The sequence below is a fragment of the Motacilla alba genome, chromosome 8 (assembly GCF_015832195.1).
Source record: "Motacilla alba alba isolate MOTALB_02 chromosome 8, Motacilla_alba_V1.0_pri, whole genome shotgun sequence".
NCBI lineage: Eukaryota > Metazoa > Chordata > Aves > Passeriformes > Motacillidae > Motacilla > Motacilla alba.
In genome coordinates, this window is record NC_052023.1 from 12130550 (window position 1) to 12152756 (window position 22207).

General features: G+C 36.7%; 1 protein-coding gene across 4 annotated transcripts in view; it reads right to left on the reverse strand.

The window, feature by feature from the left end:
• Positions 1-22207, reverse strand: part of ADGRL4 (adhesion G protein-coupled receptor L4) — a 73895-nt gene that overhangs the window by 17373 nt on the left and 34315 nt on the right. For all 4 annotated transcript variants that reach the window (XM_038144151.1, XM_038144152.1, XM_038144153.1 and 1 more), the window contains 11 exons: positions 18196-18348; positions 12026-12181; positions 11437-11507; positions 9573-9746; positions 9301-9484; positions 6923-7039; positions 5614-5807; positions 4173-4340; positions 2454-2657; positions 1226-1446; positions 1065-1131 (listed from right to left, as the gene is read on the reverse strand). In XM_038144151.1, coding sequence (XP_038000079.1) covers positions 1065-1131; positions 1226-1446; positions 2454-2657; positions 4173-4340; positions 5614-5807; positions 6923-7039; positions 9301-9484; positions 9573-9746; positions 11437-11507; positions 12026-12181; positions 18196-18348 — 1709 coding nt within the window. The remainder of the gene's footprint in view (positions 1-1064; positions 1132-1225; positions 1447-2453; positions 2658-4172; positions 4341-5613; positions 5808-6922; positions 7040-9300; positions 9485-9572; positions 9747-11436; positions 11508-12025; positions 12182-18195; positions 18349-22207) is intronic.

A 22207-nucleotide genomic window follows, 5' to 3' on the forward strand; every position in this document is an offset into this window, starting at 1 on the left:
AAGGCATAACCTTGCAGCTATATCTGGCAGGTTGTTTCCAGCTGTATCCAATATGCAGTGGGAATTTGGCGTGAAATTTGACCAGAATTATACCTGCTACTTTATTAAGCTTTGAAATGGATAATGCCTTGAAATAGAACTGTTTCACTACCAAGTTGTATGTTAGGATCTTCCACTTCTTTTTTTTAACAAATCCTCACATTATACCAAGTAGCTTAAAAAGCAACACAGCTGTAACTGACTTGACCGTAGGTGTTGTGAGGCCTCACTATTGCACCTTCTCCTTCTGTTAGCTCAGCTATCACTGTCAACACAGTCATGCAGAATAAAGCCCCATTACAGCTAGAATGGTTCCTTAAACTTTGTAGCACTTAGAAATGCTCCTGAGACACCAAAAACATCTCGATTCAGAATTGAACATGTAATACCTGCCAAATTTGCAGGTTTGAAACCACTTCCAATAGGAATTAAAAAGGCCCTCTTCCCAGCTGAAATAGGGCTATCAATACTTGACTTGTCTGCCCATGTGAAATAGCAGGTTCTTTTCTCTGACGTCGCAATTTAGTTTAAAATGGCTTTGATGATGACAGGGTACATGCGAATGATAAAACCACAAAGATGACAGTCTAATCTTACAAAGATGACCGATCACTGATAAGAGATTAAGTCACACAACGTTTGAAAAACCAGATTATCTGTCTGCTAGGATGGTGTCTGTGTAACACCTCCTGCTGAGCCATGCTGAGATGCCAGTGACATACGAAGATGCTTCTCTGTAAAAACCAGAAATTCTTCACAGAATTTCACAAACCGTTGGGATAAAAGAGAGTAAGAAAAAACTCCTCTGATATTATATTGAACTTTTTTTGTCAAACATTCATTTTTCAGACTAGTATTTAGATGTACAGCATATAAATAATTTAGTGGTACTATAAAAAGGTCTAAATTAGTCAATTCTGCCCTATAATTAGCACTCACAGCTATGCTGGCAGTGGGTGGGTGATTATTAAACACCTTTTATTATTGGCTTTATGTACTACAATAAAAATTAAAATTATACTTACAAGAATTATTAGACATGCTGGTCCTATAAAACTCCATATAAAGTTGTTCTTAGTGCTGAGCCAACATCTGAAAATTAAACAGCAGAAAATGCCTTGAAACGTGCTTTTCTGATTATTGTCTCTGTCTGTACGATGATTTGGACACAGACACAGTGACTTACACTTCTGTGGTGCCATAATACTTGTATCCCAGTGCAGCAGAGATTCCAACGACCACGGCTGGACTGACATAGCCAAAGACATAGAAATTCTTGTGCAAGAAACCCTTGTTGTAGATGACTCCCACAACTATAAGGTAGAGGTGAATACCCTCAATGCACATCCATGCAAAAGCAGCTAGAAGGAAATAATGGAGCAGTCCAGCAGTAATTGAACAGAAGAGCTAGAAATTCAATCAGAGAAAGCAGGAGTCATAATCCTATTAACAGGCTTTCATCAACATGTATTATAATATAACCGTACATGCACAGTAACTGAGTGACCTTAAAGTGGGGATTCAGCCCAGCTGTAATGCTGGTTAACAAGAACTTGGCCTACACCCATTTGCACATTTGCTCATTAGTGTTTTCTCTAGCAAATTGTAAAGTAAAGAGACTAATTCAACTTGTTAAATTAGTGTGTGTCTTCCCATAAAAACTATAAATGGTTTGACTAGGTTGATCCTACTGCTATAGCTGAGTAGTCTATTGGATTGATCTACAGAAAGTTAATTTTTATTGTTTTGATAACATTGTAATTAGGCATCACAAGGAATTATTTCTGAAATAACTTTTGTTATAAAAAGTGTTTGTAAAATGACATTTTTCAGTCCTTCAATACTGGAGTGCTACCTCAGGGATAGCATCTCATATTTTTTCAAGTGATTTTAAATCCTATTCAGCTACTTATAGTAGCATATTTTGATAATTCATGCACAATTTTATTTCTTAAAACTAATCTGAGACGCAAAAATCAGCACCCTAGCTTTCTGAAAAGTAAAAGGGACAGGTCAAGACCTCACATGTGGTCCTCCAGCTAACAGCTCAATATCTCAGATGACAGCTTGGGATTGCAGCTCTGGCCTGATTTTAGAGTAAACTGTCATCCTGGGGGCCACCAGCGTGGCTTTATACAGCATCCTCAGTGAAGTGAAAATGCTAAACACATTGAGATCATAGTCTCAGTAAAGCTGACAAATTTTAAATGAAACCCATAGAGCCAAGTCAATACACACCAGCTCAGACGAAGGCCCCGCTTCTTTAAATGACCATTTTGTGTTTCCTGTTACTGTACTGGGAAGTCAGGGTCACTATTGTAGATAGGAAGTGCGGGGAGTAGAAGGAAGATCTTATCTTATAGTGTATGTTTATTTTGCAATACAAAATCAAGACACAAGTGAAAACTACCCACCTTATTATTGTTCATATTAATTCCAATCAGAAAAATAAGTTCTGCCAGGAAAAGGCTGCAGCAGAGGTTTTTGTGAATTGTCGTTCTAGTGCTTTGAATTTCACTGAAGAACCAGAAGGTGAAAATGCACATGGAGAGGCAAATCAACGAAATAATTATTCCTAGCTGAGTGATTCTTGTAAGAATGCTATAATTTGTAACACCCTGGGGGAAAATTATAATATAGTATTTAAAAGAAAAGCTTTGTAACGTCTCAAGAAAGACCTCATTCTATAATACAGCTCTTTTCTTCTTTTCTACAAAATATTAATCAAAACTGTTTGTAGAGTTTCACTGGAAATGTACACTTTGGATAATCTAAAAAGTACTGGGTTTTTGTGAGACAGATACAATTCTAGGGGAAATTAGTAATAAGCTGTATATATTCCTGCTCTTGCATTTTCTGATATTTCTTAACAAAACTTTTTATTAACATCAGTATCTCCTAATAAGATTTTCAAAATCAGATCATTTCAGTGAATGACAAGTACACCGGCAGTAGGACATGTATTAATATGACACAAATATTTTCTAATATAAAAGGACTTATCACAGCAGTGACTTAGATAAGCAAAACTGAATAACTGTCTTACTGAATTTGCAACATGATCAAAACAAGACTCTGAAATAACAATCACTTCAAGCAAATGCTATTCCAGATATTTAACGTGAACTTTCTCCAGAGAAACACAAGATACTTCAATACCGGACGTGAATATTTTCTGTGTAAGAATACAATTTCTTTTGCTGTTTGCAGTTTAAACAAAGAAACTCTGAAATACATGACTGTACATCAGCAAAAGGATCGTATTCAGCTGACCATAAAATGTATCCAAGTATTTTTTTACTAAATAAAGGATGAGAGATTCTTCACCTCCCAGCCTTTCTTTTCAAAATAACTATATAGGTACCTGCAAAGGTTTTAAATTTGAACTGAAGACTTAGGATGCTATTTAGCAACCAGGAAACAGCCTCTATCAGCATGAAATTCACAGTGTGAGAGAACTGTCTCAATGCAGTATATTCATGCTAATATTCTGCTTGCTGTCAGTTCTGATACCTTATAAAGCTGCCTCCTGAGGCAGGACCTGAGCTCCTGCAGATCCCCACTGAGACCCTGAAAATCTATGGAGCTTCTTAATATAAGAAGGACATAAATTGAATGGCCATTCTCCCAATTTTGTGCTGGTCGCGAGTGTCCATGTTTAATAGTCGTAAACTTCAGATTGATTATGCTGCTGCAAACTCTCCAGAGAGAATTTAAAGCAGATTTTTAGATGCCAAGGTTAGACAAATGGGTGGCAAAATTTTGAGAGACAGAAATTCAGGGCCATATGGTTACTGACCACCAATGAATGGCAGATAAATCCCACAGCAGTATTAAAGCGAGATGTAAAATGAAATGCAATGCTCCAAAAATAAGCACAACAGACTGTGTTTTTGGAACAAGCTACTTTGCTGCATCACTGCTCTGTAATACTGCAGAAAGGACATAAGGAAATTTAAACACATATGGGAGGAATTTTGTTTGCTTTGTGCACAATAAATTGTGTGTTTGCTGAACAAAACTGAGAGACAACCTAAAGAGGGGTGAGTATGCAGGTTGCACTAGAATAAAAACATAAGGAATGAAAACAGAAGAAAGCATCAGGTAAAACACTAAATTAAAATAGCACTTACAACGGAGCCACCTGAGGACATCAAAACAGCAAAATGAGTCAGATGATTACATTTGCATGAGATATGAGTGGAGTTGGAATGTGTCAGCTCACAGCCTTCTGTAGCCCAGTTGCCATTCATTGTGTCTGAGTAGTTCCAAAATGCACATTTAATGTCTTTATCTGCAGTCTGGAACAGAAACAAGATGTTCTGCTGATGGCAAAAGGCAGGATATTTCCCATCAAGAGACCTTTCTTACGCTAGACCGCACAATTCATTAAAAAATGCTTGTTATCATTGGAAGGTTGGGAAACAAAAAACACATTCTGCAAGGCCTATTCCAAGCAATTAAAATGTGGCTGGGGATGGAAGCAATTTATTCACACAGCTAAAACCCCACCAAACATGTAGTCTAATCAGATTACTGAACCCTGCTGGCTCCTGAAAAGATGTTGGAATTTTTACCTATTGAAAACATTGTTATATATACACTTGCACCTGCTGAACATGGAGTAGACTCCAAGGTTACAGCCACATTGCTTATCCATTCCAAATGAGCAGTTCAAAAACTGAGACTTATTTCATGCATTTTACAAAGCAATCTGGGATAAAGCCAGGGTCATATCACACCTGCTATATCACCTGCTACACAACAGAGATGAGTAAGACCATTAGTATTATTTACTACAGTTAGTGCTTACTAAATCTAGTCAAATACTAAGTCTCCCCTGTAATATAGGCTTTGTAAATATATGCAAATTTATATAAAGGTGATTTCCAACTCAGAAGGGAAGTAACAAATTTAAAAGCTGTGTAACCAAGGTTAGCACCTTGTCCCATTGCTCACCTCTCTACAGAGTTGCTTTCTTGTTATGTTTCTGATGATTCTTTGTGCCATGTAAGGTGATTTTTCACATACAGTTCAAGCCAGCAAAAATCTGTATTTGCTGGAAGTAAACCTCTCAGTTTTAAATAAATGTGTTCATATTTCAGAAATAAAAAAACTTCAAAACTATGGGTTCTGCCCCAAAATCCCCTAATTCCAGGTTACCTTTTTTTTGCATTAACCTCGAAGAATTACTTCCCCTTTTTTTTAGTGTACATACTTAACTGTCTGATAAACTTTCAGAAAGAAAACACACCTAAATATAGAACAATCAAGATCCTGTAGATATTCTCTGGTTCAGACATCTACATTTTATCTGTACTACAACCCAGCAAAGATGGCATTATTGCCCTTGTTTTAGTCCCATAGCAATTTTCCTCTGTACCATATTTAGTATATTGCACTTAGGATGTCATATTTGAGATTATTCTTATTAGAGTAATAAACTGTAACTTCACATCAGCAAACAACAGAATTTTGTCTTAGTTCATCATATGCTGCAGTATGCTTACATCACATAAAATGATTAGCTAATGTTTTGTTTTACTTGAAGGTGATAATAAAAAAACCCCTTACCTTGGCATACTTTAAGGTAAATGTTATTTTCTCGAGCTCATAGAGTGTGGGTGGATTTGAGCTAATTGCAACAGCTATAACTGCTGAGCTGACTGTCTGTCTCTGCTCAGAAGGGTCTTTGGAGGAGAGGTTTTTGGGCGAGGAGAGCAGAGAACCGATATTGCTGTACCGCAGAAAGACAACTGCTACAGTGCCTATCAATCAAACACACCATGGTTAGGAGTTTGTGGGTTTTTATGGAAGAACAAAATTGAAGGCATTAAGGAAACAATAAACAATAGACATTATTGCTGCTATTGCATAAAATATGCAAAACAGATGGAGTCTTTGTGGAATACTTATAAAAATGTTTTAGAGACAATGAAATATAGCTTTATTTAAAACAATGTAACTGGCATTAGAAAAAAAAATGGGTGTTTGCACTGGCAATACTAATTAGATATATGCATATGTATTTTTCCTAGAGTGATGTATGCTTGCTGCTGTTCTGCAACTGGCTACACATGTGGTGTCAACTCTTATAAACTAAAATGTCCCTGACCTGAAGTAAATACTGGACTTTTCTGAAGTACCTGGCTTGCTTTGACTTCCATTACATTGGGCCCAGGATGGAAAAAAAAAAAAAAAAAAAGGTATTTTTGGATTCAGTGCTGATCTTAAAAAAATATAGTCTTTCTCTCTGGTACCACAATAAACCACATTTTTAGATACTGATATGAGTCGAGATACAGATTAGATGGAAGATGAGGATTTAAAAAATATTTTCCATGTTTATTAAATTATGTGGTATAAGTCCAGAGCTGTTTAAACACATGTATTTATATTTAGTGATATGCATTTATATTTAGTGATGACAGTAGTTGTAAGCCCTTTCTGTATCATTCTGAGGTACAAGCCAGATCTGGGTCCTGCTGGTTTTGGTACTAAAGATTACACGTTCTTGCCTCAGTGAGCTCTCTCTGAATAGAAAAATGCACCAAATTTTGAAGGAGAAGTAGCACAGAGAGTTGAAGAGGCTGGCACAAAGTTATACAGCAGATCTATGGCTGAGAAATGCATAAAGCTCAGGTCTGTAGTACCAATGGCCGGTGTGAAAACTCATTGGACACTCACTGTGCCCCTGGATATGTTAGAAATATCAGTCTTGAGACAATAGAGGAGAAAGGGTGATAAAAATACCTTGTCTTCTTTGTAGTTAGCAATGGTAAAGTTCAGTCTTGGTAAACTGCACATTTGGCTGTTTTCTAGTGGGTAAAAGTCTATGTAAGGTGTTTATTAACCCACCTACTCTTCAACCTTTGTTTCTTACCATTTGGATGAGGTTCCTTCCTCTTCTTTGGAGAGATCTTTATGTAATCTCCCCCTGTATATACATGAGGGTGGATGTGTTTCATGTGGTGTGAGTCAAAAGCGAAAACCTTGAGTGCTGTAAAATAAGAAAAATACTGTACAAATCACGGCTCCATTATGGCCTGCCATAATTTAGAGTTGGGTTAGTAAGTGTGCTACTGGATTGCATAATTACTGTGAATTTTAAGACTCTATCCTCGTGCAAAATATTTCAAGAAAAATGTCATTAATATAACATGTTTGTTTAAATATCTATTTTTTTTATTTTCATGCATACATTTTCCTCTCATACTTTTTACTCTTTCCATGAAAAATATAGTCTCTTATTTACCTTGCCTTAAATTAGGTACTGGAAAAAACAATGTAGGTTACTTTAGGAAGAGCTATTGCTTTATTAAAAATGTATTTCTGAAAGGGGCTACAAATCACAATTATAAAAAGGAAAGCACAAAATTCTCCACTGAATAATAACATTTGATAAAAGCCAACTTTTGAAAAGTATATATTTTATGGTTATCTATCCACGCTACCAAATACACATTGCACCATGAACTAATGATGTGTCTTGTCAGAAAGCAAACAAACAAGCATCACCCCTTAGGACAAAAACTGCATTAGAGACTATTGAGCTCTTTACTTGCTTCATTACGGTGCTGGGTTTCAATCACCCAGGATGGGAAAAAAAGGACGTCAATCGGGTTTTTTTTTAAAAAAACAAAACAGAACAAGACAAAGCAAAACAAAATAAAACACAGGAAATCTAAAGCTTGACTGACGGAGGAATATCACTAAGCTAGACCATGTGCATTGCTTATAGCACAGCACACAAAAATAATATGAGCTATTCAATAGACCAGCTGTCAGAAAATGTTTGTAAGGGCATAAGAAATTGTTTTCTTTGGCTGGAGTTTTGAAAAGCTTATAGTTCAAGAGCTTGCACCAAAAAAAGCAGTGGAGAGAGAGGGGTTATGTTGTAGGTCTTATCCTAAAGTAGTTGTGTCTGGCACATATGAGACCTGTGAAAAATTTATTCATGCTGAAAAACAGTAACAAAAAATTTGAGCGTTTAGGTCCAATTTGGAAATGGGCTCATTCAGTTAACCATTTTAGAACAAAACCAAGGAATACAATCATTAACCTTTCAACATAGGAATTCCTCTCCATTCTCTTTATCAGCTTTTTCTGTCACCTTGGTGACTGATACCTACAGTTCCACTGGAGACTGCACACGAATCCTCTCTTCCTGAACTTTCATGGCCTCAGCTTGGGGGTCATTAGAGCCTCTGCTTTCCAGCAAGGGAGGTGTGGGGAGGGGGGCACAGGGGCTTTACAGCCAGCACCTGGCACTGCTCTGCACCTGCTGCAGACCCAGAGGTGCTCTGCAATAACATGAGTCTGATTCTAGAGTCTATGTTGAGGAACAAATCCCTCCCTTCTTTTTCATCACTCTAATTTATTTTTGGAAAGGTGAGGGAAGAACAGGTGGTTTGACCTGCCTCGAGACCACAGGAGGAATCTTACTCATCAAGTCATCATATAAAACAGCAAGCTGGTGAGAGACACTGAAGGACTGTACTAAATCTAAAATAAGAGATCAGATCACATACAGTTTGGGGACATTCAGAAAAATAAAGATGAAAGAGTGGCCATTGGCAAAGGAATCAGCCATGCTTTATCAGGATTTGCAAAAGTGGCTGGTCAGCCTTACCCTGCTTTCAGTGGAAGGAATGGTAAGACTATTATTACCACAGCAAAATCAGCAGGTATTGGTGGGAAGACAGCAGTACACAGGGAGAAGGTAGGTGAACAAAATGGTGCAGTTGAGACTAACCAATTCTTCTCCTGGGGAATTACTCTTAAAATGAGAAATTCCTCTTGAGATTAAGCCACTCAGGATTAAATTCACTAGGTACAATTCTTATTCAAAGTTCATTTAAAAGACCTACACTGAACCAAAAAGAGTAAAAAAAATCTGTAGAGAGTAAGTCCAAATTTTGTTCCACTTGCGTTTTTTATACACATAAGATGCATAGGATAATTTTGTGCTTATAAAATGAATCTAGACTGTGTGAATATCGCCATAATGAGAGATTTAAAGAGCATATGAAAACAAGTTTCTGCAGACTCTCAAGTTATTTTTTTGTTCTTGACTCAAAGCTTTAGTCTTTGAAAACTATGATACCTACACTGAAAGCCAGGTGTTAGTTACAAAAATCATACAAATTAACACCTGTTTCTTTCACATAACACCATTTCTAATCTTTATAATTGTGCTGAAAACCTCCTCAGTTTAATCCACATCTAAAGTATACCTTAGAATAATTTTCTTTATCTTACCTATGTCACTTGCATTAGCATCCAGCTGGGCTGTCTTTTTGAAGCTCTGTGACATGACAAGTGTCGCCTGCTCTGCAGTGTGCAGCAGCTTAGTCAGGCTCCGCCTTTGGTTATCTACAGGCAGAGCTTCCCAGACTGTAATTTTGTCTTTTTGTAAAAAATTGTTCACAGTGTTGACCAAAACCTGTAAGTAAAAGCATGTGTTTGAGAAGAGTCACACGCTACCTTTGGAATAAGGACAAACCCCAAACTCCAAGGCTTGACCCACTCACGTTAATGGTGGTGTTGTGGAGGGCTTCATTGTCAGAGACAGAGGCACTCATGGCGTTCCATGGTGAATAGGACAGTGCTTCAACATACGAAATCACTTCTACAGGTAAAAGTGGTCCCAAAGTATTTTTATTAATTTCTTGCAGCTTCTCCAGAGGTGTTTTTAAATGACTGATCTGAAAAATGCCAGAATTCGTATCTTAATGAAACAATTAAAGCCATATTTCTGCACGTGAAAATGAACCCAATAGACTAATTTCTGTTAATTAACATACTAGTTTATAAGACACATGTGCAGAAATGCCCCTACTCAATCAACAGGTTGGCCTATAAATTATTGATATTACACATGTCTAGTACAACCTTCGCAAGCAACCACAATCAAAAAAATGGTGTCCTATCATTACACATTTTTTTTCCTACAGCAGATAAGTTTTATTTATCTTGATGATCTAAAGTGAACTAGTAAATGTTCTGCAAAAAAAAATTAAATATCAATGATATGATTATGCTGCTTCTGTATTAATCTATTGACTTTTCTTTAAAATTTAACTGAAGAGGTGGGAGCAGATGGGAAGTATTTGTATTTTTTTAGTTGTTTTTTCTCAAATGCAAATTATAAAGCATGTAGTGAGTGAATTCAGTACTTCAGCTCTTCAGCTTATAAACTGCTAAATGCACTTACATAAAACAGCTAGTTTAAAATATAGGCAGGAGAGTGTGAGATGAAGATTAACCTTCTGCATTTAAGTCTCATGGCTGAATAAGAGAAGAATTCTTACTTCACAATACTGGAATCCAATTAATAAAACACTCAACATATGATTTTGTATGATCTTTACTCTGCTGTTAAACAATTTATATGGGGCTTGCTTTGTCTTTGACTGTAACTGGACAGAACTAAAAAACAGACTGAAAATCTGACAGTTATTTACAAGAAAGTATTTTCAATTATTAATTTAAGTTTAATTTGAGTGGATCTTTTAAAAAATCTCACTCTAATATTCTGCTGTAACATTTACCATGCCTTTGCACCTAAGTGTGATAAGCAGGTATTGTATGTGATATGATGCATTACATTGCAGGTAAATATAAGAAGTATGTTAACACTTTATATATGTAATACTAGGTTAATAAAATTATTTAAAATAATATATTTTTTAATCCAGTAACTGAATCAAATTGCTTAATATCAAATTCAAACATATACAATTGCTTTTAATTTATTTATGCTTATGCTTCATTTATCCTTTTAAAATTAGACAATACTGTAGCTGTAGAATAATGGATAATGCAGTCATTAATATATTTTAATTGGCTTCAGGAATCCCTGTTTCTGGTGAAAAAATATTTTCTGGTGAAAAATACTCTAGCCACAGAGTATTTGTTTCTATAAATCCTGTATCACTTTACACACTCTCCTTTGAGGAGTAAATAAACCAGCATGGTTTGATGCTGGCTCCCTTTTCTATTTAGTCACTTGTTGACATTACTTTGGTAAGCTATCTTGCCTTCCTTCTGAACAAGAAAATAATTGCACATCAGTAAATGCAGCAGTGTGTAACTCCAGAAATTACAGAAACAGCTGAGTGATTACCACACTTCTGAATTTTTCATGCATCATGACTCACTTTGCTGGAAAGAGAACACGCAGATTCCCAGCAAGTTATTATCATGAGTAGAACATACAACCCAGTTCAAATAATTTGGAATTATTAAAAAGCCTTCTGTCAACATGCTTAAGTTCAATTGTATGCTTCAAGCCTTTGTTAAAAACTGTTTAAGAACTATTATAATTGAAATAGCAGTTTCAAACAGAAACAATTAAAGGATTTGGAAATTAATCTACAAACTAGTGCTACTTACTCTGGCTAAAGTTCTATTAATATGTTCAGCTATACAGTCTTTGAATAACTCACACTTGGCCTTTGGATTTTCTGTAAAAATAAAAAGGGAAACTAATTATACACTGCAGTTCAATCAATATTCAATACACACTAATTGCATAAGCGCTTGTCTAGGTCATTCCCCAAACCACCAGCATTCTGAATTTATGCACATAAACCACAGCATTCCATTCTCAAACTTCAATTACAAAGACTTTATCTTGGCCAAAATTATAGCATTGGATTGGAATGAGCTGTTTTATTCAGGTAGAGAATTTGGTCCCTTTTATGGGACTTCCACAGGTGGAGCAGAGAGAGCTCAAATTTACAGAGAGGAGCACAGATCTGACAACTGTGAGGAGGTAACCATTATTTCAGATGGATCTCATCACACTGTTTAGCAGAAATACATTTACAAAATTATTCTATTCTTCGGAATTGTAGATGCCACAGCCTTGCCTCTTTTTCATGTCTTGCTGATTAATCTAACTGAAGATAAATAGGCACTGGTGGGTTTCTCAGAAGATGTATCTCTATAATAACACATAAACCTTTATAATATCATGTACCTTGGCAGGAAGTGCCATCATTTGGCTTAAACTGCAATTTTCCTGTGGATGGTTGATAACCTTCCTTACAGGAGCAGTTAAACCCTCCATCCACGTTTTCACATTTTGCATGATCTCCACAGGCAACACTTCCTTCATTGCTGCACTCATCTACATCTGCAAATATCGTAAGAAATTGAATTTTTATTAAGTATGTAAAGAATAACACCTTGCTGCTTTGTTGATAATAGCCCCGCACACTACAAGCAGTTTCATAATAAAATTTCATGTAATAAAAAGAAGCAAAAACTAAACCCACAATCTCAATGGCAAAACCCCTGCCAATTATAATACTTAAGGATTAGATGCATAAATCGTAATTGATTATATTTTTATACCACCGCTTTTATTGCTCTATAATATTACACTGCTCATGTTTTAAAACCATATTAATTCTATCATAACAAAATGGTTGGCATGATGCAAATCACCTGAAATCCATTTTTCAGAGATTAGACTAAATAGATTTTCTCAGCTCAGTTAGAATAAGAAAAAAAAACAAACCCTGCAGACTTGTCCTTTAAGTTGCAGCTTTAAAAAGACACTGTAAAAGCTCACTCAGTCCATCTTGTTAATCTAAGAACTAAACTCTGTGCCCTTTAAAGTGCTTGGCGTATCCTTTTTTAAAATTTATTTTTAAATTCACATTTAAATTACATTTGCCTAAAATGTCTTTTGTGCTTCTAAATAAATTGCCATTACGTAGACAAGTTCAGTAACTGGGTGGGGCATAGTCCAAGAGCAAAACCAATGAATTCCAGTAAGGGAATCCATGAATTGATCAGTTTAGGAGAGCTGGGTACTAAATCCCTGGCTGGAGGGATTATTTTGCATTATTTGGCTGGCTAAGGATAAAGATCAAATAACTCAATGGAGAAAGCAAACTGGGAGCTATACCAAATAATTCTGGCGAATGAAGTAATGGACTGTGAAGTGCTGTGCTGGAAAGGAGAAAAACATGAAGAGCTTTTGGACAGGTATATCTGAAAAATGAAGTGGTACATGAGTGGGTTTAAAGTAACAGCCTGAGAACTGAACAGAAGGAAAGACAGTGCAGGGAATGGAGGAGAGAGGATGGCAGCTCCAGTCAAGAGCTTAGTTTTATGATGCTTAGTATGATGCTTGGTTTTGGAAAGAAATTGGTGAAAAAAGGAGACGTGGTTAATTGATCAGTGGAGGAGAAGAGCTGTCTGAATTGACAGGCAGCCTCTGCTCAGCCACTGGTTAAGAAAGACAAGCAGAAAACAGATTTGGAGTGGCTGGAAATACACTATTAGCATATAGGAACTAGTGTCACACTCTACTTTTGGCACAAGAATATTGGTGGTTTTCAAAAAGGAGCACAAAAAGGAGCAACAATACATGTGAAATAAGGCTATTATTGAAAAATGGAAAGATATACTGCATGCATATGGATTCATAGAGGGAATGCAAAAAAATACATGAAGGATACTTGAGGGCCATCTATTTATTTGGACCGAGGTCTCCCTGGGGTTTAAGGTTGAAGTCCCACCTCACTTTCATACATCTTTTTTCCTCAATGAGCCAATGCTCTGATTTGAACCTGATATGCTGTGCTTTAAGCCTGAAGCTCAGAAGCTGCCATGGAAAAGCCATTCAGACTCCTGCACAGACAGGCAGGAGATGTGGGACTGGAGGTGCATTTGCCCTCCCCAGCACAGCCACCACTGCTCTGCAGGGAGAGCCACCAAGAAAGCTACGTGTTTAAATGGCTTGGTGCCAGCATGGAAGTTTAAAGCAGGAAGTTATGATTTTCTGCATTAGGGCAATAGTTTATTTCCATATTTAATGTCCCAAACTGCTAATGTTTCTCTTCAAGGAGCTGAGTTTTGCATTATCCATATTTGTATGGTTTCTGTGATCTCAGTATGCATAGTTATAGAGCTAACCACTCTATACATGAACCAATCTGGCAAAAGGGAAGGAAAATAGCATGATGTAGTGCTACACACAGGATACCTCATAATTAAATGCTGTCATTTAAAGACACAAGGCTAAAGTTCTTACTCTTGGCATTTAAATAACCTCTCACATCAGTAAATTATAAAGCTCTGCTTGAAACAAGTGAGTGTCTGTCAGTGCCTTGTTGTGTGACTCTGTAAGACTGAGAGACTTTGAATGAAGTGGCAGGGGTGAAAATAATGACAAAGCCAGTTTGTCTAACTGGAAAACACCATCACCCTCAAACCAAAGATTTCTTTGGCCTTGTCAGCTACATGGAGGGCATGTACATCTGAACAAGCCATTCATCATGTAATGCAGTGCTAAAACACCAGCAATTGACAACAATCTTTGCCAAAACTTACAATAAAAAAGTAATATTTGAATGCTTTTGAAAATACTAAGGATCAGGTTTCCATATGATTTACTGATACAAATGTTTCAAAATTGTCATGACACTTCTTTTTATAAACTTTTAGATCAGTAAATAATGGTTTTGTTATTATTGGGCAGTCAGGCAAATTCTTTTTGTAATTATATAAGATATAAAGTGTAACGGAGATTTTAATGAGAAGAGAGGATTATCGAAAACAAAAGCAGAAATACAAGTATTTTGGCACATCTCTGGCACCAGGACTGCTATTTAAAGTCTGATAGAGACACCCCATTGAGTATATGCAAATAGACTTTCTGCAGTTGAGTTGTCCATATGGAATGGGTCCATATCATGCCTATTTAATTTACTGTTTTCAGAAGAAAAAACAACTCCTGGATGACAAAATTAAAAGGCATATTGCCTGAACTTGCAAGGTACTAATCAGCTTCGTATCCCTTTTAAATCAGTGAGATTGTCAGGAGCAGCCAACAGTTTGTGACAGTTGCAAGAATGCAGCTTTTAAGTTCCTGCTTTGAATGGTGTGCGCAGTAGCTGTAGGCTTTTGTTTCTTTATATTTTGTAGTTACGCCTTTTTAACCAAATATGCAATTGTTGGACCACACACAAACAACAGCTTGTCAGTGCTTTCAGCAATCCAATTTTAGTGGAGCTTTGGGGTGAGGATCCCAAACTCTCCTCCTTGATGTGCTGTGGGAGCAGGAGTGGGCTGCCAAGGCTGTGTGAGCAGTCTTCACAGACAGCAATTCCTGAGCAAAGGTTGAAGAACAGCAGCTTTTTGAACAGAAGAGCATTTGCCACAGGTCTGTAAAAAGCCCTGGCCTTTCAGTAAATATTCAAAACAAATCCCGGAGCTGAACTTTGAAGCTTTTATAATAGCTGCGATCAGAAAAATAATATCACCAACGCCACTTAGGCTAGTGTGAAAATAGATTTATAACCTTTTATTTTATTTCTTTGCTTTGTCACTCCTCATCTGTTGCAGCAGGCAAGGAAATTCCAATTAAATTAAAAGTACGGAGAACAGTTATTATGTTCAGTCTTGCCAATTACAGGATTGTAGCTACATCGCTTTGATTCTTCACCAGCCAGTCAAGACAGCTTGATGTCTACATTATACCTTCTGCTTATTAGTAGCTTGCAAGTGATTGAAAACTCCAATTGCAAAGGACTAGATGTTCCCTCCCCGTGTCTCCACACTGTGGAAGGCAGCAGCACACACAAAGTAGAAATGAAAAAGGCTATGAATGACAAAGGCAAAAGAAAAGTTAGCGACGTGGCCCAACGCCAGATTCCATCCACCATACAGCTCCCTTGTCACAGCAAAGGATGGGATGGAGAATGGGTGCCTTCCCAGTGCTCTCAGAAATACCTGAAGGGAGCTAATAGCATGTTCCCAGAAAAAGCAGAGTGGCATGGATGTCACTTTCACAGATGGCTATTTTCATGTTTTCACTCTGTTGATTGGGGTGAAAAAAGTAGGTTTCTATTTCATTTTTTTATCTGCAGCTGAACTTTCAATAAATTGTGAAGTCTAAGGAAAAGTATGGCTTTTGCACAAATCAAAAGATAGATTTTAATAGCTCACTTTCAGGACAGCAGAAAAATGTCTTCAGAAATGTCACATCTCTGCATTCTTATTTTTTCCTTCTCTATTCCCTTTATCCTTTTCTTCTCTCTTTCTCTTCCTACTGTCCAGCTCCTCCTCTATCTGCATCTTTCTTTGTCATCTCTTCAGCAATTCTACCTGATAACATGGGTGAAATACTTTTGACCCTCAACTCAAACCTCAGCATTCTGACTGGATTAAGGGTGACCCAACATTTCTCAAAGCCATTTTCCCAAGATTTCTTTTGATTTACTACCTTGGGGAACATGATCACTTTTTACTTGGGAGCTTATTGTGGTTTCCAAAGAAGGAACACACAGGAATGTGCATGGACTTTGAAAGTGACTTGCACACACATGGTTATGTGCCACACTTGCACTACTGGAAACTCAAGTTGGTTTGAGGGCATAAACAAATAGGGTTCATAATGGCATACTCCCCAAAATTCAAACATTAGTTTTAAAGTTACTGCCATGTACATATATACATATATACATATATACATATATACATATATACATATATTAAAAAGAAGATTTAAGACTTTGCAGAATCTAAAAATATATTGTGGGGCCCCATATACTTGTGTAGGATGGGTACCTGGTTGTTCTGTGATGTGATTTGTACTAAATAACTTGCACTCTATTTAAAATGAAATGTTGATATTTGCTTCAGCTGTCACCCTGAATACACAAATGTCAGCTACTTGTGTGCAAGTCACATCTGCCACCTGTAGCAGCAGAACCATTGGGTACAAAATGTCCTATTATGGTTTCCCTGATGGATAAGGAAAAAAAATAATTGTGGATCAAAAGGTTGTGTTTAGGACTCACATCTTGGTAAAGTAATTGGCACACTTGTTTTATGAAAAAAGGTGCCACAGGTAATTTTTTAATTTCAGTGTGTGTTTTGAAAGCTCTTGGCTGCTCCTCGTGGATATTCAAAAAGAAGTACTCTAGTAGAGGATAAAATAAGATCAATCTGCCCAGTAAAGAGGGAAAAAAAGAAGAAATTATCAAGCTAAGGGTAAGAAGTTAAAGTGACACAAAACCAGTCAGAGAAATAACTTTGAAGACAAACTTCTGAAGCTGAGAAAATATCATAATGTGAAAATCAAAACCTGGAGCAGAAATGGTGAGAATATTTACAGCTCAATGTGCTAACTGTCTCCATCCCAGCTAATTTAAGAATGATTCATAGCAGCTGGATAAAGCAGAGCACTTTTAGATGGATGTGAGCAATGGGCAAGAAATGTCGATTAGATCACTTTCTGGCTTAATATGCAACCACTCTGCTGATATTAAGAGCAGTGAGAAGAGAGGTTGTCAGCACTCACAAGCTCACAGGAGACATACCTAGAATGAGACACAGTCAGCATAAAGGTGTAAAGGGCAATAGATTTATTTCTCATTTTCCCATCCCCTGAGGACTTTTACAACATATAGAGAAAATTACCAGGAGTTTGAAAAAGAGAAATAGTTGCAGTTCTTCCATTCAGAGGAAATCCTAAAGGATTGCATGGTTGTTTAGAAATAACATTTTTCCAGAGAACTTTTCCTCCCCTGTAATTTTGAACATGTTCCATTCAACTGCTATAGAACCAGAGGCTAATTATTGGCACAGGAGGTAGGATAACCACTGATCTTGCTTGTTGCTTTTGATTAGACTTGAAAAATTACCAAAAGTATCCTAACCAAGTTTCCAAACGAAAGATATTTGAATTACACTAGTTCAAACTTATAGAGAATTTTGTTGATCCAGATCTGAATGCAGAATATTTTGCCACTTTTTCTCCTGAGAATGTGACCACCTTCCTCACAGACCAGTGAAACAGTAGCAAAAATTGGTGAATTGGTGGTTTCTGTGTGGCCTTAACTATACATTTATTGTGTAAATCTGTGACATGTGGATTTAAATATATTGCAAGCAGAGTCAAGATGCAAGTGTCACTGAAAGCAATGGCAGATGCTCTGTAGTCAGGGAGAAGTGTGGGCCGGAACTGGAATATTAAGCAACCCTGTTCCATCCAGTCCAAAATGTGGAAATTTTGTACGCAAATTCCGAACTTCACAAATATGAGAGCATTTTGCTAGATTTCTGTAATTAAGAGAAGCAATAAGAGAAGAGTGACAGTGTAAAGCTCTCTGGCAGACAGTAATAACTTACCCACACAGGAGGTTCCATCATTAGGAACAAAACGTTGTTGACCATTGCTGGGTTTGAAACCAGACATACACGTGCAGTAATAACTTCCCTCTGTGTTTGTGCAATTGGCATGCTCTCCACAAGGTTGAGTTGCATTTTCACACTCATTATCATCTGCAAGACAAATGATGGAAAAATATATTTACATTGGATGATTGAAGAAAGCAGTATTCTATAAGCCTAATTTGGCGATTTGGCTCTGATATTTCACTTGCATAAGTCTTGAATGCTGAGCTGACAGTCCTGGTATTTGTCTATATAGTTTTCCCATGGCCAAGGATGTAATCAGGTGTTCAACAGCACTCATCTGCTCTCATCCTGTGTGAATCAACAAGTGAGAGATCAGTGGGATGCTGAAATGAATTGGCATATGAATTGGATATATACTTGAAATAAAGGATTGAGACAAATGCGTGTTCTGCCATGGTTGTAACTGGTAATGTTTTTTTTCCTATCCAAAAATCTACAGGCAGAAGCTCACTCTGAGGATGTGTCTGGGAATTCTGAATTATAAAAAACAGAGGTCAAAAGGCTATAAAGAAATCACCCCTTAATTCTCTGACATCAAAGCAAAACTACTATATCTAAATGTACTTTTTTTATGGCCTGTTTTAAAAGACCTTCTACGGTATTTCTCAGCATTACTGGAAAACATACTTACACATTCATCCTACTGACTGGCCTGAGTCTTCAAGTATATTATTTTTTCTTAGTTATCCCAAAGGTCTTAACAAAGAGATCAGCAAGATTCATGTCTTGAGCCTTACCTCTTAGCAATTGCTGTGCAAGTCATAATTTTTTGTACCTGAAAATTCACATGAACAATTTTACAGGGCTAATCCCAGGCCTCCAATGACACAGTGAAAAGGAGTGATATACACAAGTTTGAGACTGTCATCTCTGCAGAGCCTCAGCATGTGCTGTCATTATGAGCCTGGGGATCCAGCAACCTCAGTCAAAGGTCAAACAAAATCATAAACTCATGCTTTGAACTGCATAGCTGATCTCCTGCAATGACTCAATAAAACCATTTCCTCTCCAGAATCTTCCAAGGTTTCTGTTGTTATTCTGTTTAATAATTTTCAGACTAAACTTGAAAAAAATTTCAAAAGCTTTCATATCCAGGCATACTTCTTAGCAAACTGAGAGAAACACTTACAGTACTGATAAATCCATCTTTCCAACAGCCCATTTTTTTGAAGTACCCCAAAACTTTGAAATAAAATCAATGAAAGTCTCCCAAAGAAGGTGTCACTCTTGAGTGGAATTCTCTATTTTTTACATCATGAGAAAGGAAAAAAGTTAAGACTTCCTGAAATGTACTGGGATTTTGTTCCTGTTCTCAATCAAAAGGTACTCATAACATGATGAATGACAGGAAAGAATTCTAACAGGGAGAGAAACAAAAATTTATTGCAGAAGAGAAATGATTTAGGAGCATGACAGGGAGAAGAAATATGATTTCAGAAAAGACACCCAAGGATGAGCTTTAGAAAAGTGCTCCTGCTTCCTGCTGGTCAGTGTTCTCATAAGCTGTTTACAGAGATAGGATGCAGATAAGGAAAGTGGCATGCAAGCTGGGGCAGTGACAAGATTAAAATACAGCATGAGCCACAAACCCTTGCAGGAATACATTTCTAGAATAAAACTTAGTCACAACCCCCAGCATAACTCAAACAGGACATTTTTTGAGATTTGAAGTCTGACATGATTTTGAATGTGACTCAGTTGATTCAGACATGCAAATACCAATTCAGAGCTGCAGTTTTCCTCAGGGGAATTTGGGTCAACAGTATCAAATGGATTATGCTCATTAAAACTAAAATGTAATGTAATTTAATGAGGAATCCAAGTATAAAAGCACTGTGCCAACACATGTCAACAATATTTAGTCCACAGCCTTGGTATTCATGAGAATACAGCAGAGAATGTGTATCATTTGGATCTTAAAGAATGCCAAAATAAAACCTAATTAGTATAAGTGGAATTACGATAGGGAGGAAAAAGTGTGATGTTGATCCCAGTTCAAAAAAAAAAGCATGAGAATATGAAAAAATCCCATTTGTCACGTAGCTTTGCAAAGATCAGGTACCAGAAAACTTTGCAAATCTTAATCACAGGGTCCAGTTCGAATGTATTTTGTGTGTGTCCTTTGCGACCCAAATTTGCCTAGCATTTAGTGACAACACAAAAAGAGTGGACTGCCCTATCATAGTTAGTTGTAAAATTAATTTGGTCTTAGGAAAATACTACAGATTCTAGAAAAGAATATGTGTTGACTTTGGAAAGCTCATGGGATTGTAGTGATGGAAAATGAGAAGTAGAAGGTCACTGATGGTGGCAGGACTTGATTTAAAGTAGAGGAATAACAGAGCTGAGGAGTCTTAAGGCCACATGCAAGAACATTTAGTTTGGATTTTTTCCCTAGGAGTTCAACTGTAGTCCTTGATATCCAGCAAAATTGCCTTTTTTCCGTGGTCCAAAGGAATTATAAGCAATATTAAAATGACTTATACAGTGGTTATCAACAAATTCTCTAGAATTATACCTAAATAACTTCACTGGATTATTGGTGTTTTTCCTCAATATTTATGATGTCTGCAAGGGGTTTGATGGTGGTGACTGTATGGCCTCGGTAAGCTTTCTTATTGAGAGATCTTTTAGATCATTACAAGAACATTTTGAACATTGAAGGACAGCAGTAACTTACATTGGAAACACAAGGATGAATATTTTAAAGAGTTAAATTCACATTGAGCTTTCATTTCACTATTCCCATGGTCTAAAGTAATACTGAGCAGACTGTGCAGGAGGATAATTTACTGGACCACATCCTGCTTGCATTGAAATAAATGACATAAAAGTTACTGATGTAAGTAGGCTATGGAAAACTACTAGGTTAATGAGGAAGGCAAGAGAAGTAGTTTGAAAAAAACGGAGAGGATTTTCATATGCAGACTATCTAAACATTCCTTTTTACACAAAATATTCTACAAGATAAAAAATGATGGCAAAAATATTATTGAGTTCTCTGTGTAAACAACCTGAATTTTTTATTCAGACAGCACTCCAATGAGGAGCCCAGGGGCTTAAAGTAATATTCCAAATTTTACATGATTTATAGTGTCATCGGATTTGTGATTTAAAGGATGTCAGGAAAAAACAATGAGATTTATAGATGAAAAAATGTTTTTCTAACAAAATTTTCTGCCTAGGCAGAAAGGATACTTTAAGTGACAGCACTCATACAGTCCACCTGCTTTGTTGCTACCTAATTTAATTACAGCACGTGCATTTAATGCTACACAGCTACTCATTGAACACTGCAGGCAGTATTTCGGGAATACACATTGCTCTAAACATCTTTTGTCTCCAGTAAATTATGAAAAATTTGGAGACTTCAGAGGCACGACTAGCCAAATGACAAGGTTAATTATCATGGCTAAATGGTAATGTTACATTCAAGTCTGTTTGATACACAAGGCATTTTCTGAATAGCTGCACTCTCTTGAGAAATGACAGTGGGGGCGTGGAGCTGGTTGTTGGGATTCCAGGCTTGGTTGTTTTTTTTGGGTTGCTTTCCATTTTTGGCTAGTTATTTTTTTACATGGCAGTTCTATGATTTGGATTGCTCTAAAATCTTGTCATTACCAATCAAAATGTAAGGAAGGTTATAAATAATTTCCAAGGGAATTTGTGTTGAGTAACTCGAAGATATGTGGGAGATACAGGAATGTGTACCTGAATTCTGGTAGAATGTTTACATGGTAGAGTTGTATTGTAAAATCCATTTTCCATTTTTACCTTAAAATTACAGCTAGCATGTATTTTACTGTACATAAATGTCATTATGGTTAGATAGAATCAACTACTGTTTTAGAATCAACTACTGTTATAGTAATCAATGTAATGTAATCATACCTCTACTAGTCTCTTGAGAATGTATTATAGATTTAAAAAAAAAGGGAAAAAA